The sequence below is a fragment of the Mustelus asterias genome, chromosome 20 (genome assembly GCF_964213995.1).
Source record: "Mustelus asterias chromosome 20, sMusAst1.hap1.1, whole genome shotgun sequence".
Lineage (NCBI taxonomy): Eukaryota > Metazoa > Chordata > Chondrichthyes > Carcharhiniformes > Triakidae > Mustelus > Mustelus asterias.
Genome location: NC_135820.1, coordinates 71,222,745 through 71,242,061, shown reverse-complemented (window position 1 = coordinate 71,242,061; position 19,317 = coordinate 71,222,745). Strand labels below are relative to the sequence as shown.

Here is a 19,317-nt window from a genome sequence, read left to right as displayed (position 1 = left end):
CTCATTGACTACGTATTTTATCACCTGCTCTCCCGCTTTCTTCAATGGTTTGGTGGCAATGTTTATTTTTCATGATGCCCTTGTGAAGTGCCTTGTGTCATTTTTACTGTGTGATGTTTGTAAAGGCTGTGTGTTATGCAATTTGGTGTAATGGAGTGGGAGGGAGGAGGGGAGGGGAGGATGGAGGCTCCTGGCTATAGAGGGACTTCTGTTGCTAAATTGCTCCAGGACAGGCAGAATTCAGAACAAGCACCATGTCCAAACATAATCATTCTTATTTCTAATTAACATTTCCCCTTGAAGAAGCATTCTACATTATTCCAAATGTCACCAGGTTTGTGATTTGTGTGATTGTTGCAGTACTGTGTGCGCTGTTTCTGACTGATACAGTTACCTAAGTTAATTAAATCTGCATGCGTTAAAGGAAAATCAAGTTTGCCCTGTACTAATATGTATGTGCCCACATGTAAGATATCAAACTCTTATACACTAAAAAAATCAGACCCCTCTATGCCAAAAATCAGACTCCCCCCCATGTACTAATGTATACTGGCACGGTGGCACAGTGGTTAGCACTGCTGCTTCACAATGCTAGGGACCCGGGTTCGATTCCCGGCTTGGGTTCGCTGTCTGTGCGGAGTTTGCACGTTCTCCCCGTGTCTGCGTGGGTTTTCTCCGGTTTCCTCCCACAGCCTGAAAGACATACTGGTTGGGTGCAATGACCCGAACAGGCGCTGGAGTGTGGGGACCAGGAGAATTTTGCAGTAACTTCATTGCAGTGTTAATGTAAGCCTTACTTGTGACTAATAAATAAACTTTACTAATGCTCAAAGCAACAATCATTAAAAATAACCAAAAGAGAACACGCTGGAAAATCTCAGCAGGTCTGGCAGCATCTGTAAGGAGAGAAAAGAGCTGACGTTTCGAGTCCCCTTTGACAAAGGGTCATCTAGACGCAAAATGTCAGATCTGCCAGACCTGCTGAGATTTTCCAGCATTTTCTCTTTTGGTTTCAGATTCCAGCATCCTCCGCATTAATTTGATTTTATCATTAAAAATAAGTTCCCCTAAATATCAGGGCGGAATTTTCCCATTCCGCCGGCCACGGGAATCGTAGCGGGCGGGACCATGTCTGTTGACCTCGGGCAGGATTCTTCTGACCTTGGGGGGGGCGAGCGCGGCTGGAAAATCCCGCCCTCAGACGCCATCATATAGTTTGGGGGAAGATAGTGGCTGTGGTAACGTGACTCCTCTAAGGGGTGATTCTTGTGGGCCACGTGTTCAAGCCAGATCCTATGGAGCGGGCCACAGGAAGATGGGAGCGAGGCGCGCGTGCCTTGGGACGGGGTGGGTCCTCAGTTGGAGGCAGGGAGGAGAAGGGAATAGACCTGTTCTCTCAGACCCTTGTCTTGTCTGTATATAATGTTAGTTTAATATAGCTTTTCTTGTTGGAGCTTGAGTCGCCTCCAAGTTTATTGCAGGGGCTTAGTGGTAGTGAGACCAGAGGCCCAGGCTAATGGAGACATGGGTTCAAATCCCCCCACGGCAGCTGGTGGAATTTACATTCAACGAATAAAATCTGGAATTGAAAGCTACTCTCAATAATGGTGACCATGACAACCATCGTTGATTGTTGTAAAATTCCATCTGGCTCACTGGCGTCCTTTAAGGAAGGGAATTGGCCGTCCTTACCTCATCTGGCCCACACGAGACTCCACCATCGTGGTTGACTCTCTACTGCCCTCTGAAATGGCCCAGCAAGCCACTCAGTTCAAGGGCAAATATAGATGGGCAATAATTACTGGCTCAGCCAGCGACACCCACATTGCATGAAAGAATTAAAAATGTAACCTCTGCACAATTAAAAATGAACATGTGTACACTAAACGTCAGACCCCGGTGCATACAATTGTCCACTCTTCTTCTTCAACTCTAGTCTACTCTATTTCACCATTATCGTCAGTTGCCATGTTTGATCTGCTTGACTTGATGCCGCTGCCTCTGTGACCCTCCCTACACCCCCTCTCTGAAGTTACTATTCTGCAGCTTGTTGTAGTCACATTTTGAATTTCCTGGGATCCCCCCCCCCTCCCCCTCCCCACCCCCGCTGCCCCTCCATTCCCCCCCCCTCTCCAACTCCCTGTTTGCACATTCTCCCCTTGTCTGCGTAGGTGTCCTCCGGGTGCTCCGGTTTCCTCTCATAGTCCAAAGATGTGCGGGGGTTAGGTGGATTGGCCATGCTAAATTGCCACTTAGCGTTCAGGGGATTAGCAGGATAAATACGTGGGGCTACAGGCATAGGGATTGTGGTCAGTGCAGACTCGATGGGCCGAATGGTCTCCTTGTGCACTGTAGGAATTCTAGATAACCAAAAGCTTCTAGATGCCCCCCTTAATGTCAGGGGGACTAGCATGGTAAATGCATGGGATTATGGGGATAAGGCCTGGATGGGATTGTGGTCAGTGCAGACTTGATAGGCCGAATGGCCTCCTTCTGCACTGTAGAGATTCTAGATAACCAAAAGCATCTAGATGTCCCCCTTAGTGTCAGGGGGACTAGCATGGTAGATGCATGGGATTATGGGGATAAGGCCTGGATGGGATTGTGCAGACTTGATGGGCCGAATGGCCTCCTTCTGCATTGTAGGGATTCTATGATTCTATTTTAGAGCTCAGTTTGCTTTCCTTCACGACAGATTCCCAGTCTGGTCACCAACTTAAAGAAAAGTTCCGAATGTGCCATAAACAATCTTTCACAACAAGAGGCGGGTTGATGTGATTGCCAGGGCAAACACCCTAACACTGATTCAGGCTCCGATGCAGGAGGGAGGGAAAATGGGCGGGAGACTGCTATCTACCCGCTCTGAATGTCACACAGTCTTGCCTCCACTGTGGCCGCTCTGCTTGTGGGTTCAAAGCCGGACGCCACCAAAGAGCTGCATGACATTTACTTGCATTCTGCATCCTCAAACACTTCTGGGGCGACCAAAGAATCGGGAACACAATCAGGAACACCGGCTGTGTGTGGGTGCAAGAGGGCGTAAAATATTGCATCCCAACACTGCTCGGTGCTGCAACTCCTTCAACGGTGTCTTTGTCCACAAAGAATTAGCACAGATTCCTTCTGTAAATTTTCCTTCTCTTCTTTAATCCTCGTATTGTTCAGGGACAAAGGGGCTGTTGTCCACTTTAAAATGTGAACAAAGTGGGAGAAAAAAATGAATTGTGGTTTGATGTGAGATGAGAGACGGCGTCAGCGTTTATCACCGGACACTAACCGTAGCATTAGTAAACAATCTGAGATGCCCTTTTCCCCCAGGCATGAGCATGAATCGGGCCTACCTGCTGGTTCGTTTTCATAGAATCCCTCACAGTGCAGAAGGAGGCCATTCAGCCCATCGAGTCTGCACTGACTACAATCCCACCCAGGCCCTATCCCCACAACCCCACGTATTTACCCTGTTAATCCCCCTGACACTACGGAGCAATTTGGCATGGCCAATCCACCTAACCCGTACATCTTCGGACTGTGGGAGGAAACCGGAGCACCTGGAGGAAACCCACGCAGACATGGGGAGAAAGTGCAAACTCCACACAGACAGTGACCCAGATCCCTGGCACTGTGAGGCCAGCAGTGCTAACCACTGTGCCACTGCCCCGCCCGTTTTGCTGGACTTTACAGTAGTTGCCAGAAATGTGTGACCAGCCAACAGGCAAAGGGAACATTGACCCTGTCCCTCCCACTCTTCAGCGCTTTCACCTTGTCTCCTGAAGGTGCTGGTTCAATGCAGACCATGACCGTCCAACCATGAGAGGTTCTCTCAAACGCTCAATCTTAATCAGGAGAGCTAGTGCTGGAGGGAGCTTGAGAATGCCTGAGTCAACGGCAGTGTTTTCCTCAGCCAATGTCTGCACGCGTGCATCTTTCCGCATAGATTATTGTAGCCAGATGAATATTTCATGTCCACCTCTTCCAGTCAGGGCACTGAAACCACTTTACTGGCATGTCCCACCTGATTTCTCGCCCCTTGTGATGTTACTGGCCCTGTTTTGCCAAGTGCAAGACTGATTTAAGTATTGCTAACCTTATTTAAATCTCATTAGTGTGTCCCGAGATGGAATTGTCTCAGCTCACTTGTCTTAATGATCTTGCCGGGGGAGGTCCTCACTGACGAGGATCACGTAATGTTGTCATTTATCTCAAGAGGCTTGGAATACAAAAGCAGGGATGTACTTCTGAGGCTTTATAGAGCACTGGTTAGGCCCCATTTGGAGTACTGTGAGCAATTTTGGGCCCCACACCTCAGGAAGGACATACTGGCACTGGAGCGGGTCCAGCGGAGATTCACACGGATGATCCCAGGAATGGTAGGCCTGACATACGATGAACGTCTGAGGATCGTGGGATTATATTCATTGGAGTTTAGGAGGTTGAGGGGAGATCTGATAGAGACTTACAAGATAATGAACGGCTTAGATAGGATGGACGTAGGGAAGTTGTTTCCATTAGCAGGGGAGACTAGGACGCGGGGGCACAGCCTTAGAATAAAAGGGAGTCACTTTAGAACAGAGATGAGGAGAAATTTCTTCAGCCAGAGAGTGGTAGGTCTGTGGAATTCATTGCCACAGAGGGCTGTGGAGGCCGAGACGTTGAGCGTCTTCAAGACAGAAATTGATAAATTCTTGATTTCTCGAGGAATTAAGGGCTATGGGGAGAGAGCGGGTAAATGGAGTTGAAATCAACCATGATTGAATGGTGGAGTGGACTCGATGGGCCGAATGGCCTTACTTCCGCTCCTATGTCTTATGGTCTTATGGTCCCCGCCAGTAAGACTGGAGGCCACTGAAGTCTGACAGTATCCCTTGGGTAGCGCCAACCTGGCATTGCCAGCATGGGACCCTGGCACTGCCAGTTTGGCACCCTAGCACCAGGCACTGGGCAGTGCCAAGAGGACTGTGCCTAAGGGGAGAGGGTGGGGCCTAAGGGGAGGGGTGATGTCTGGGCGGTGATCAGTGGGGGGAAGGGTGCAATGTCCAGGGGATTGGGGACAGTGCCAGATCTCTCATGTACACAGTGCTCTGAGAGATTGGGGCGCACGTGCAATAGCGTAATTCATCTCAGCAGCCGGCTTCCCAATGCGAAGAAGGACCGCTCACTTCCCCTACTGGCGAGAATCACATTTGGGACCTTTTTGTTCTAAGTGCCACACAATTGCATCTGGGAGCAAATAATAGGTGCGATTCTCTCCTGTTTTCACGCTCATTTGGCACTGAGAATTTTTTTAGTAAGATTGTCCCCGAAGACTTTTTTATGTAATAAAAGCAAAAACAGAAAATGCTGGAAAATCTCAGCAGGTCTTACAACATCTGTGGAGAGAGAATAGAGCCAATGTTTGGAGTCGAGATGACCTTTCGTCAGAGCTTTTTGTTGTGAGGTTAGCTGAGAGTCAAATATTGATCAGGACATCGGAGAGATCTCGGTTCATGTTTAAATTAATGCCATTCCTCCATTCCTTTGATAGGGCAGAGCCCTTGGTGGTTTAATGTCTCATCCAGAAGTAATGTGGTGAGGTGGAAATAGAGATAAAGGCAGAATAATATGGGAGGTGGGAGGGATTGGGTGGGGCACATACACACACGCAAACCGCCCCCCCCCACTACTGGAAACCATGTTGGCCTTGAGTCTACATGCCCTAACCCTAACCCCGCCCCCCCCCTCCCCCGCCGGAGCTGCTGGCCAATGATATTGGCAGCTTCATCAGCCCCGGCAGCGCCATGGATCTCAGTGGCCACTGCTGGAACTGCAGAAGGAAGAGATGATCAAGGTCCACTGATCTCTGGAGCAGATGGTTCTGGGTTCTTGGGCTGGGAGGGTTTGGGTAGGTTAAATTTAAGTTTAAAGTTTATTTATTAGTGTCACAAGTAGGCTTACATTAACACTGCAATGAAGTTACTGAGAAAATCCCCTAGTCGCCACACTCCGACGCCTGTTCGGGTACACTGAGAGAGTATTTAGCATGGTCGATGCACCTAACCAGCACATCTTTTGGACTGTGGGAGGAAACCGGAGCACCCGGAGGAACCCCACGCAGACACGGGTAGAACATGCAGAGTCCGCATAGAGAGTGACCCAAGCCGGGAATTGAACCTAGGTCCCTGGCGCAGTGAGACAGCAGTGCTAACCACTGTGCCACCGTGCCCGCCTTACTTTTGTTTTTGAGCCACTGGAGCAACCACAGAAAAATAAGACAATTTAACAATCAGATGTAGCAACAGCCTGTAATCTGCAGCGTTAGGGGTGGGGCTGGATGGGAGGGGAAGAAATGGAAAATCCCTGCCTGTTTTGCAGTATTGGAGAAAGCAGTGGTAGACTAAATTTACAGTGCACCCACTGTCCTCCTTATCTCTGGCCTGCCTTTGAGACTTTCTCAGAGATTGTTTTCCTTCTTGTGGCTGGGTTAAACGTCACAACCAACAAAAGGTGCAGGTAAAGTCAAGTTGGATTAAGTGTGTTGCAACATGAATAGCTCCTTTAATGAGTGACTAATGGGGAATGTTGACTGTTGTCAAGGTGCTTACATTGCACTGTCAATCGCTGCACCATTTTAATCTCATCGACTGAGTCCTGATGCATCGTATGGGTAAAGCTGATCTGTGTGTGCAGTAACACTGCTTTAGCACAATGTTAAGGAACTGTTTATCTGTTGGAATGGGGACTTTACAGGATTTATTAATGATAAGCAGTTAATCCGTGACGATTTCAATAATTTTCATTTTTTTCATGGTCAAACCAGCCAGTTTGCATCTGGTCCATTCAGTAGCATCTGACCTCTTACAGTTGTACTGCACAGAAGACCATTCATCCCATCTTGCCGATGCTACAATTCCCTTATTCCCTGCCCTTTCGCCATAGACCTGCATTTTTTTCTCTTTTGAGTATTTATCCAATTTTCCAAAGTCTTAGGCCACGATGTTACTGGCTTGCCCCGCCCATCGATGGGCGGAGTTAGCTGGTAAAGTTGTGCGAGAACTGAGAAGTCAGGTCCGCGCCCGATTTCCCGGCTTTCGCGATCTTGCCGGCACCGGATTGCCGGCGCATTCAGCCTCTCGCCCATTTCCGGCAAGAGGCTGAGTAAATGATTTAAATGTGTTTAAATAGTGTTTTGCATATCTTTAGCGAGTCTGGCACTCAATCTTCCGGGCTCACTTGCCTTTATGACCTTGGCGGGAGAGGTTCTCTCCGGCGAGGAAATCACCTGGAATGGGTAATAGTCATTTTGCCCTCGTTGCTGGAACCAGAGGCTATTGAGGCCCCTCGGGGGGAGCCGAAGGCAAGGGAGGGTGCCCCTTGGGCAGCACCAGCCTGCTAGTGCTAGCCTGGCACCTTGGCAATGCCCACTGGGGCACCTTGACATTGCCCACTGTGTAGTGCCAGGGGGCATGGCCTGACAGGGTGGGGCCTGGAAGGGCAGGGCCAGGCCAGGGTAGCCCAAAGGGTAAGGGAGGGGGGCCCAGCTACCAGTTTGCATGCAATCTGTGAGGAGGGGGACGTGATCTGTCTGGGTCGTGGGTGGACGGCGGGGGCGATATTTCCAGGTGGTGCAGGGCTCGTGATTGGCCGTGGGCCCCAGCGTGCCCCACTGGGGGGGGGGTTTGGTTGAGGCTGGCTGCAGCAGCAGTGACCTCTCTCTCTGTCAGCCCTCTGCTGTTGGAATTGCGCATGTGCAGACACAGAGGACTTAATGTGCACAATATCTCCCTCTGCTGCCTGATCAAGCTGGCTGGTGAATTAAGCCCCACCCACTGCCTCCAGTTGCGAGAAACAGTCTAACCCATTTTCAAACGTATATACTCAGCTTGAATCTTGTGCTTCAAATCTCTCAGTTCAGCTCTAATACGAACATTTTTCTGTAGAACAGCATCATTTATTTTTTGCATGTTTTGCTTCTTTTGAGCCATCTCAGATAGCTTTCCCTCATTCACAGCTATCTGCTCACTCTGCACTGCCATCTGCTGTTGAAGTTTGGGTACCCTGTCAGCTTTCTCAAAAACTCTATTTTTAAATCTTTCAACGGCTTCTCAACCATTTCTTCCCTCTGCACTAAACTCTTCAGCTTGTACAATTCATTGCACTGGCATGGTCAGCATCCATCTTGAGGCTCACTTGAATATTCTTTCCTTTAGTCTGGGGTCTTCTGTCTCCCTCTCTCTGGAGCTTTTTGTTGCCCTCCCTCTGGGATCTCTTGTTCCCTCCCTCTGGAGCCTCTTGTTGCCCTCTCTCTGGGACCTCTTGTTGCCCTCTCTCTGGGGCCTCTTGTTGCCCTCCCTCTGGGATCTCTTGTTCCCTCCCTCTGGAGCCTCTTGCTGCCCTCTCTCTGGGGCCTCTTGCTGCCCTCTCTCTGGGGCCTCTTGTTGCTCTCCCTCTGGGGCCTCTTGCTGCCCTCTCTCTGGGGCCTCTTGTTGCTCTCCCTCTGGGACCTCTTGTTGCTCTCCCTCTGGGGCCTCTTGCTGCCCTCTCTCTGGGGCCTCTTGTTGCTCTCCCTCTGGGGCCTCTTGCTGCCCTCTCTCTGGGGCCTCTTGTTGCTCTCCCTCTGGGGCCTCTTGCTGCCCTCTCTCTGGGGCCTCTTGTTGCTCTCCCTCTGGGGCCTCTTGTTGCTCTCCCTCTGGGGCCTCTTGCTGCCCTCTCTCTGGGGCCTCTTGTTGCCCTCCCTCTGGGGCCTCTTGTTGCCCTCTCTCTGGGGCCTCTTACTGCCCTCTCTCTGGAGTTTTTTGTTGCCTCGGCACTTTATTAGGTGATGATAGTTCAATTAATATATAAACAATTAAGCATTTTCTATCATTCATCATTACATATTCGACCTGTAATAAATGTATTTAACCCTCGTCATGGGGGTCATGACTTGTGAACAAGACCAATTTCAATCTTGCAGCCCCCCTGAGATCATAGAAATCATAAAAACCCTACAGTACAGAAAGAGGCCATTCGGCCCATCGAGTCTGCACCGACCACAATCCCACCCAGGCCCTACCCCCACATATTTACCCGCTAATCCCTCTAACCTATGCATCTCAGGACTCTAAGGGGCAATTTTTAACCTGGCCAATCAACCTAACCCGCACATCTTTGGACTGTGGGAGGAAACCGGAGCACCCGGAGGAAACCCACGCAGACAATGTGCAAACTCCACACAGACAGTGACCCGAGCCGGGAATCGAACCCAGGTCCCTGGAGCTGTGAAGCAGCAGTGCTAACCACTGTGCTACCGTGCCGCCCCAAAGATGGGCCACACATGCGACCCACTCACGAGCCGAGGTTGCCCATCACTGCCCGAGAGATTTCAGGGATTAAAGGACACTTTTTAAAAAATCCAGACTTTAATAACATTGCATGTGTCTTTCCATTTTCTGTTTATTACTTTCAAAAAGCTTGTATGTGTCTTTTTAAAAGCACCAAAAAAACTGGAACCATCTGAAACCTAGCTCCTGGTCATCGTAAAGAATGCGGTATCTCTTCATGTAGAGCCTTGACTTCCTCTATGTCTCCTCCCACTATCTAGAGATCCTCCCATTACATCTTAGCAAGTTAGGGCACAGGCTACGTGGACAATCTGGTGCCTGTGGAGACTTGCTTTGGGAGGAGCCGGGAGACGTGAGGATAAGATTATCAATTATGATCGACCCACCCAGCTTTTTCTTCATCTCTCAGTGCACAGTGGCACAGTGGTTAGCACTGCTACCTCACAGCGCTGGGACCTGGGTTCGATTCCTGGCTTGGGTCACTGTATGTGTGCGGAGTCTGCTCGTTCTCCCCGTGTCTGCGTGGGTTTCCTCCGGGTGTTCCGGTTTCCTCCCACAGTCTGAAAGACGTACTGGTTAGGTGCATTGGTCATGCTAAATTCTCCCTCGGTGTTACCTGAACAGGCCGCGGAGTGTGGCGACTAGGGGATTTTCACAGTACCTTCATTGCAGTGTTAATATAAGCCCACTTGTGACTAAAAATAAACTTTACTTTACTTTAATAAATAAACTTTTAATATTTTTATAATTAATGGACAGAAGTATTCAGAGGAAACGGGGGAAAAAACGTACACGCCGAAATTCTACCGGCCTGCCCACCACAGAATCGGAGCGGGCGAGGGGGTGGACAATGGAAATGTCCGTTGAACCCGGGCAGGATTTTACAGTCTCGGGTCGGGCGAGGCCGCAAGGTCCCGTCCACAATCTTTTTACTGTCCCTTTGATTTTTCTCCTGGGTCACTCGTGGCAGGCTCCATTAATCCCAGGGGAATCTTAGAGAGTGGGCAACCATCAACTGGCATCCTGTTAGGGGGGTGTGAGGGGAGGGGGTGTCACATAGAGAGCGCAGCGCCACCTAACCTCGGCAGAATTGGGAGGACTCTGTCCAGCCATGGAAAGTATAGTTTAGATGTGATAGACGGATATTGTGTAAATAGCATAACAGAAAGGTTTAGAGAAAGTGGGTGTGACAGTAATAGCAGGTCCCACATGGTGTTTTTCATTGATGTGGTGTGACATCTGAAGTGTGACAAGAAGTAAGTTTGTTGTTTACAGGAAGTGCCAGTTAAATGCCAGGGTGTCAATATCTAATAGGTCCAATGCCCCCCACCCCCCACAACCCCATGCTGCATCTGACCAGACAGTGTGTGGTGCTAAAACTCACAACACAAATGCGAGAAAGTCATCCACAATGGTTAGCGCTGCTGCCTCACAGCACCAGGGACCCGGGTTCGATTCCCAGCTCGGGTCACTGTACGTGTGGAGTTTGCGCGTTCTCCCCATGTCTGCGTGGGTTTCCTCCGGGTGCTCCGGTTTCCTCTCGCAGTCCGTAAAACGTGCAGGTTAGGTGCATAGGTCATGCTAAATTCTCCCTCAGTGTGCCCGAATAGGCGCCTGAGTGTGGCGACTAGGGGATTTTCGCAGTAACTTCATTGCAGTGTTAATGTAAGCCTACTTGTGACTAATAAAGAAATAAAACTTGAAAATTCCAGAATGTTTTTGTTTATATATTAGTTGTTTTTAATTATTAGTTATGGCTTACATTCTCAGATGCTGTCCAGTTTTAGTGTCCGAGTGTGTTTGACTGGTTGAGCGAGATTCTCCGACCTCCCAGCCACGTGTTTCCCACCAGTGGGCAGTGGTATGTTGTTTGCTAGCGGCGGGCTTCTCTGGTCCTCCGCTGTCAATGAGAATTCCCGATGTGAATGGCTGGAGAATTCCAGCCAATATGTATATAAATCACGATTCAAGAATTGTTGAGTGATTCATGAGTGGTTATGTCCCTGGACTAAGAACCTGAGATTTGGGGTTTAAATCCTACCGTGGCAAATAGTGAAATTAAATTCATGAAAGCTGGCAAGTGGTGGGCTAGCAGCAGAGAAATTATCCCCTTGGATTTCCATGGAAACCAAACTGGTTCACGAATGAAAGGGAATCAGCCACCCCTAACTGATCTGGTCCACATGTCACTCCAGTCCCACACTATAGGGTTGAGTCTCAAGGCTGTCTTCAGATGCTTCATAAGTTGTTCCAAAAATAAAGCATGAGAAGGTTCGACACTGCTGAACATGGTTAATAAATGCAGCTTTGTCCACATCTCCAGGAACAAACACGTTATAGGGGAGTAATGTTGGGTGTGTTTCTGGAGAAAATAATTTAATTCTTGTGATGGTACCACTGGCTGGTGAAACTAGAACTAGGGGGCATGGCCTCAAAATAAGGGGAAGCAGATTTAGGACTGAGTTGAGGAGGAACTTCTTCACCCAAAGGGTTGTGAATCTGTGGAATTCCCTGCCCAGTGAAGCAGTTGAGGCTATCTCATTGAATGTTTTTAAGGCAAGGATAGATAAATTTTTGAACAGTAAAGGATATATGGTAAGCGGGCAGGTAAGTGGAGCTGAGTCCACGAAAAGATCAGCCATGATCTTATTGAATGGTGGAACAGGCTCGAGGGGCCAGATGGCCTACTCCTGCTCCTAATTCTTATGTTCTTAACACCTTGTGATTCCCTTCCAGTCCTGTATTGATAATTTTGAAGAGATGGTGAGGCTGCTTTTGGACCACGGGACCAACGTGGACGCGAAGGACAATGAGTTGTGGACCCCGTTGCATGCAGCTGCCACATGTCGACATACCAACCTCGTGAAAATCCTCATCGAGCGGTCAGTCCTTTCACCTCAACTCTGGAAGGGGGGGAAATGCAAACCTCAAAACCTCAATTAAACATTCATTTTCAGAGTGGTGCGGCAATCTGATTAATTCCTCCCGAGTTGAAAGCAATAGGGTAAACTAGAAGATGCTCCATGTAAAGCTATCAGGCGTAGAAGTTGTCACATCATCAACATAGCCAGAAACTCCCTGAAGGAGGATATACTTTCCGTGATTAATAATGAAACGTTGCCACAATACTAACTGCTCACCCATCACCTTGAATGGAAGATCCAATTTTATTAATTATTGGAATTCTTGCTCCTAAACATTGCTCATCATTCTGGGCCTACATTTATACTTGTCCATGAATTGTATTATTCTTACAGACACCGATTTGATTAACAGAATAAAGATAGCTGTTGTATTCAGTATTCCCCGATGTTCAAGGTAATTACCTATAAACAGTTGTGAGAGTATGACTTGTATGTTAGCTTTGATGAGAAGATTGCAAATGTGCTACATCTAATTTCTTCTTTCAAGAAGAAATTAGACATAGTTCTTGGGGCTAAAGGGATCAAAGGGTATGGGAGGAAGGGGGGAATCAGGATATTGAATTCGATGATCAGCCATGATCAAAATGAATGGCGGAGCAGGCTCGAAGGGCCGAATGGCCTACTCCAGCTTCTAGTTTCTATGTTTCTATGTGGAAAATAAAACAGGAGGAAGCAGACATCAGTGTCTGGAAGGAAAAGCAGATTAATGTTGTTGGGTGGGATGCTCGGTCCAAAGGGACAGGTTTTTTTCAAATGGAGGGTGAGGCATCTTGGCTAGTGGAGAGCAGCTTGATCCCACGTCACTCACTCTCATCCCTCTCATTGCAGAGGTGCGGACCTGTTGGCAGTCAATGCAGATGGAAACATGCCCTATGATCTGTGTGACGATGATCGGACATTGGAACTCATCGAGACAGCAATGGTTAACCAGGGTAAGTCCCACAAGGTTACTTTAGCCAGATGGCTAAGTTTGCCATCATTGCACAGAACTGAGAGATAGGTAATTCAAGCCAATTGGTGTATTCTGGTGTTAGTATTCCACACCAGCCTCTCCTCACTCATCTTTGTCTAACTCTATCAGTACATCCTCCTATTCCTTTCTCCCTCATGTGTTTTATCGAGCTTTCCCTAAGATGCATCCTATTCCCTTTGTGTCAAATGTTACATATGGTGGCAAGTTTCACAATCTAACCATTCTCTGAATGTCACAGCATCATAGAATCCCTACATGGCCATTCTGCCCATCGAGACAACAATCCCACCCAGGCCCTATCCCCGTAACCCCACGTATTTACCCTGCTAGTCCCTCTGACACTTGGGGGCAATTTAGCATGGCCAATCCACCTAACCCTCACATTCTTTTGGACTGTGAGAGGAAACCGGAGCACTCGGAGGAAACCCACACAGACACAGAGAGAACGTGCAAACGACACACAGTCACCCGAGGCCGGAATCGAACCCGGGTCCCTGGCATCGTGAGGCAGCGGTGCTGACCACTGCGCCACCGTGCCGCCCCAAATCCTATTAGATTTATTGGTGACTATTTTTTATCTGTGGCTCTTGGTTTTTCACTCTGCACAGGTGGTACAGTCTTTTCCATGTTTACCCTACAACATTTCATAATCTTAAAGACCTCGATCCGTTCATTCACAGCCTACCCTTTTGTTTAAGAGAAAAGAGGCAAAGTCTATTGGGTCCTTCCTGAAAGATATAACCATTCTGATTCTGTATGAAGCTTGTTTTTTCCCCCTCTATGTTCTTTTTATAATATGGGGACCAGAACGGTGCACACTATCCCAAACCTGTCTATCCAAGGACTCTCCCTTCTGGCAAAATGATAAGAATTGAATCTCTATCTCAGCTCATGTGAAAGTCAGCTTGGAAAAAAATCCAAGAGTAAATTTAATGTGTGAGGGGAGCAAATATTGGGTTTTTGGTCTTAGACACTGTCCACATATTCTGCATGTGGGGCAGGAAGTGGAACGAGGTTGTACATGGAACGGTTGAATTAATAAAATTGCACACTAGCTAAGCACGGTGGCACAGTGGTTAGCACTGCTGTCTCACAGCGCCAGGGACCCGGGTTCAATTCCGGCCTCGCATCACTGTCTGTGCGGAGGTTGCACATTCTCCCCGTGTCTGCATGGGTTTCCTCCGGCTGCTCCAGTTTCCTCCCATAGTCCAAAGGTGTGCGGGTTAGGTTGATTGGCCATGCTAAATTAACCCCAGTGTCAGGGGAATTAGCAGGGCAAATATGAGGGGTTACAGGAATAGGGCCTGGGTGGGATTGTGGTCGGTGCAGACTCAATGGGCCGAATGGCCTCCTTCTGCACTGTAGGGATTCTATGACTTCAGGGGCTAATTTTCACCCCCCCTCCCCTTCCCCCGCCCACATTTCAACCCTTCACTCTTAAAATAGATCCTGAAAAACAGCAGCACTCTGTCCTGTGTGCTAAACTTTGTGTTCTAACTTTGCATTCTCTGAGGGAGACAAGGGTAGAAGGTACATTCAGAACACTCCTGCCCCCATGTTCTCACCAAGTCACACACCATCTTGACTTGGAAATATGTCACTACTCTTTCATCATCACTGGGTCAAAACCCTGGACCTCCCTCACTAACAGCACTATGAGAGTGCCTTCACCATTTGGACTGCAGCAATGAGGTTCACTGCTACCTTCTTGAAGGCAACTAAGGATCGGCAATAAAAGTGCTAGCACGTCTGGTGATTTTTAAAAGTTCTCTCAGGGCTGGAGGTGTCATTGACAAGGTTATCGTTTGTGGCCCATCCTTAACTCCCTCGAACTGAGTAATTGAGTAACTTGCAAAGCCATTTCAGAGAGCAGTTAAGAATTAACCACGTTACTGTGAGTCTGGAGTTGCATGTGGTGGCAGGTGGCACAGTGGTTAGCACTGCTGTCTCACAGCGCCAGGGACCCTAGTTAAATTCCAGCCTCAGGTCACTGTCCGTGTGGAGTTTGCACGTTCTCCCCGTGTCTGCGCGGGTTTCCTCCGGGTGCTCCGGTTTCCTCCCACAGTCTGAAAGACATACTGGTTAGGTTGATTGGCCGTGCTAAATTACCCCTTAGTGTCCCAAGGTGTGCAGGTTAAGTTGATTGGCCATGATAAATTGCCCCTTAGTGTCAGGGGGACTAGAAGGGTAAACTGGTGAGGTTATGGGGATAGCAGCTGGGTCAGATTGTTGTCAGTACAAGCTTGATGGGCTAATCGCCTCCTTCTGCACTGTAAATTCTATGTAGGCCAAACCAGGATGGCAGATTTCCTTCCCTAAAGGTTTGTTTTACAGCAATCAAGCTGTCAACTCCACCATTACAGAGTCTAGCTTTAAATTCCAGATTTGTTCGCGTAATTTAAATTCCACCAGACGCCATGGTGGGATTTGAACCCCAGTGCCCCCAGAGACTTTAGCCTGGGCTTCTGGATTACTGCCATGTCACCATCTTCCCCCTGTGAATGAATGGACCAAATGAAAAGGTGATGGAAATGGAGGAGACGAGAGGGAATAAGGAGGATCCAGGCAGGGGATATCAAAGAGAGAGGCAGAATCAGCTGGGAATATGGATAGGAAGAAACTTCACCTTCTGTCTGAGAGTTAACCCTATAGTCACTGTGGCCTTTGCAACACAGGCCCAACCCCCGCCCCCAACAAAAGATGTTTAAAAATGTTTTTGGAAGAGGTTTGCGCAGCAGGAGGAATGTAATGGTAAACATTCCAGTAATTCTTTCTGCCAGGAAAGGTTGGGTCTGCCAGATTTATAATTTATAGCTTATTCAGTGCCTTGCAATTCTTTACTAACAGTGATTTTGACGTCTTGGCTGCAAATCTCATTTATTGGAATTTAACATCTAAAAGTTTGGACCCTTCTGCCAATCGTGTTAATAACTTGGCGTTGAGGCACTTTACTTTTTTTTTAATCCCCCAGACGTTTCAACGTTGATATCCTCGAGGATTTTGACAGGGTTTGCCTGTGAGGGGCCCTATTGCAGACTGTCAGGAACAGGAATTTCTCTCTCAGTCCCCGGCAATCAGTTCCATCCCCACTCGAGTATTTTACACTATCAGTGCTGTTGTTCCACAAAGGGAGAGAAACGGAGGGCACAATCTTGCTGAGGCACTGTGGGGGGGGGGGAAGGTGAGGTGGGGGAGGGGAGGGTCAGGCCAGCCAGTTAACAAAGGTTGGGTGGGTCTTCCCTCTTTTCGGGAATTCCCACCCAACATGCCAATCAGGCAGTGGCGCAGCCAGCATGGGAAACAGTGGCAGCGGCGGTGAGCGCCCGTGTCCGACAGAAGAGGGCAGCCGTCCAGAGAAGGAAGAGGATGAATGATCTCCTCCATTCCGTCAGGGTAAGTCACCCTTCTCATCACCCTCAACTCACACAACTCATCAGCCCATCACACGCCCACACTCACTGGCGGCTCAAGGGGCCATCATCACCACTCGCTCTCTCACACACACACACACACACACCCTCACACACCCTCAGACACACACACCCTCACACACCCTCACACACACACACCCTCACACACACCCTCACACACACCCTCACACACACCCTCACACACACCCTCACACACACCCTCACACACACCCTCACACACACTCTCACACACACCCACACACACACTCTCACACACACACGCACACACACACTCTCACACACACATACACCCTCACACATACTCTCCCACACACACACACCCTCACACACACTCTCACACACACAAACCCACACACACACACACCTTCACCTCACACTCGCACACACACACCCTCACACACACTCGCACACACACCTTCACCTCCTCTCCGGAATGTGTCCATATCCCGCCCATGGCACCATTCACCACCCACACGTATGCCAGGCATCCTTCTCATACCTCATCTCTGCCTGCTGAGGAGGAGGAGGCCACTGCAGCACTCTGAAAGCGGGTCAGGTTCTCCAGGGTTCAGCCCAGAAGAGGACACCCACCAAGCTCATCACAGACAACATGGTGTAGCAGTGATCGGGCTGCCTCCGCCTTCACTGTGGGTGTTGGGGAATGTACCAAGATGGAGCGGTCGGTGTAAGAAAGTCAAAAAAGATGTGATTGCACAACATGGGCATGGGTGTTAATCATGAATATATAATATTCACTGATGTAAATACTCTCATTATCAGTGCTCCCTGTCTATCGAGCCTTGTTACGATGAGGTGTGTTTGTGTCTTTCAAAAATGAAGCCCTGAACCGTGCACAAAATGAAATACAGGAACATAGAAAATAGGAGCAAGAGTAGGCCATTCAGCCCATCAAGCCTGCTCCACCATTCAGTATGATCGTGGCTGAACATCCAACTCAGTAAAACTGTTTCTGCTTTCCCCCACATCCTTTGATCCCTTTCGCCCCAGGAGCTGTATCTATCTCCTTCTTGAAAACAAACAATGTTTTGTCCTCAGCTGCTTTCTGTGGTAGAGAATTCCACAGGCTCACCACACTCTGGGTCAAGAAATTTCTCCTGATCTCAGTCCTAAAAGGCTTACCCCGTATCCTCAGACTGTGACCCCTGGTTCTGGACTTCCCGCCATCAGGAACATCCTTCCTGCATCTACCCTGCCTAGTCCTGTTAGAATTGTGTAGGCTATGATTCCCCCCCCCCTCCCTCCCGCCTAGTCCTGTTAGACCACCCCCCCCCGCCCCATTCTTTTAAACACCAGTGAAAATAATCATAACCGACTCAATCTCTCCTCGTAAGTCAGTCCTGCCATCCCAGGAATCAGTCTGGTAAACGTTTGCTGCACTCCTTCGATAGGCAAGAACATCCTTCCTCAGATAAGGAGCCTTCAAACCGCACACAATATTCCAGGTGTGGCCTCACTAAGGCTCCATATAATTGCAGCAGGACATCCCTGATCCTCCACTCGAATCCTCTCACTATGAAGGCCAACATACCATTTGCCTTCCTTACCGTCTGCTGCACCTGCGCGCTTACTTTCAGCGACTGGTGTACGAGGACACCCAGTCTCGTCGTACATTCCCCTCTCTCAATCTATCGCCATTCAGGTAATAATCTGCCTTCCTGTTTTAGCGACCAAAGTGGATTAACCTCACATTTATCCACATCACACTGCATCTGCCGCGCGGGTGCCCACGCACTCAGCCTGTCCAAATCACGCTGAAGCATCTCTGCATCCTCCCCGCAGCTCACCCTCCCACCCAGCTTTGTGTCATCTGCAACTTTGGAGATGTTACATTTAGTTCCCCCATCTAAATCATTAATAAATTGCAGCAGATGGTTGATAAAATGGACTGAGGCTCCATAAATTAATAACTGAAACCTCTGTGCTTTTGGCTTAAGATCATTTGCTGCAGAACTTGACTGATTTTCAAGGATAGAAGGATGGTTAAGAGTATTTTTTAGTGCGAATTTCTGCACAAAATGTACCCAGAAATTGCAATTACGTTTTGCGGAACTCTTAAAACAGATTTTGCTTTGTTGGAAGGTTGGAATGACCCAATTAATATTATGCATATACATGCATAAAGTGGTGAGATTAACTTAGGATATTTTCCTAGAGCCTTTGCTGTAGTGTAGGATATGCAGCAGTCAATTTGCGGACAGCAAGCTCCCACAAACAGCCATGTGCCTTTCTTGCCTGAGGGATAAATATTGTCCGAACACTCAGGGGAACTCCTCTACTCTCAACTGAGAGGGAAGATGGGGCCTCAGAGTAACATCTTATCCGAAAGATGATGGGTGAGGTATTCAGGCCGTTCCCACCAGCGGGATCTTCGAGTCCTGCCAGTGCCAAGGGTGCGAACAACGGTAACCTCCCCCCCCCCCCGCCATTGACAGTGGAAGATTCCCCCCCCCCCCATTGACAGTGGAAGATCCCACCTCCGGCCAATGGTGGGTCTCTGCGCAAATCCTGCCCGCGCCTCCAACAATGCAATGCTCCCTCAGTGTCAACCTAGACTTGTGTTTAAGGAGTGGAATCACCAACTCACAACCCCCTGACTCCAAGGTGGGAATGGCGCACGGTGGCACAGTGGTTGGCACTGCTGCCTCATAGCGCCAGGGACCTGGGTGCGATTC

General features: G+C 48.8%; 1 protein-coding gene across 3 annotated transcripts in view; it reads left to right on the top strand.

Annotated features, from left to right (window-relative positions):
- Window positions 1-19,317, top strand: part of ppp1r16b (protein phosphatase 1, regulatory subunit 16B) — a 161,303-nt gene that overhangs the window by 109,224 nt on the left and 32,762 nt on the right. For all 3 annotated transcript variants that reach the window (XM_078236164.1, XM_078236163.1, XM_078236165.1), the window contains exons 4-5: window positions 12,033-12,178; window positions 13,049-13,152. In XM_078236164.1, coding sequence (XP_078092290.1) covers window positions 12,033-12,178; window positions 13,049-13,152 — 250 coding nt within the window. The remainder of the gene's footprint in view (window positions 1-12,032; window positions 12,179-13,048; window positions 13,153-19,317) is intronic.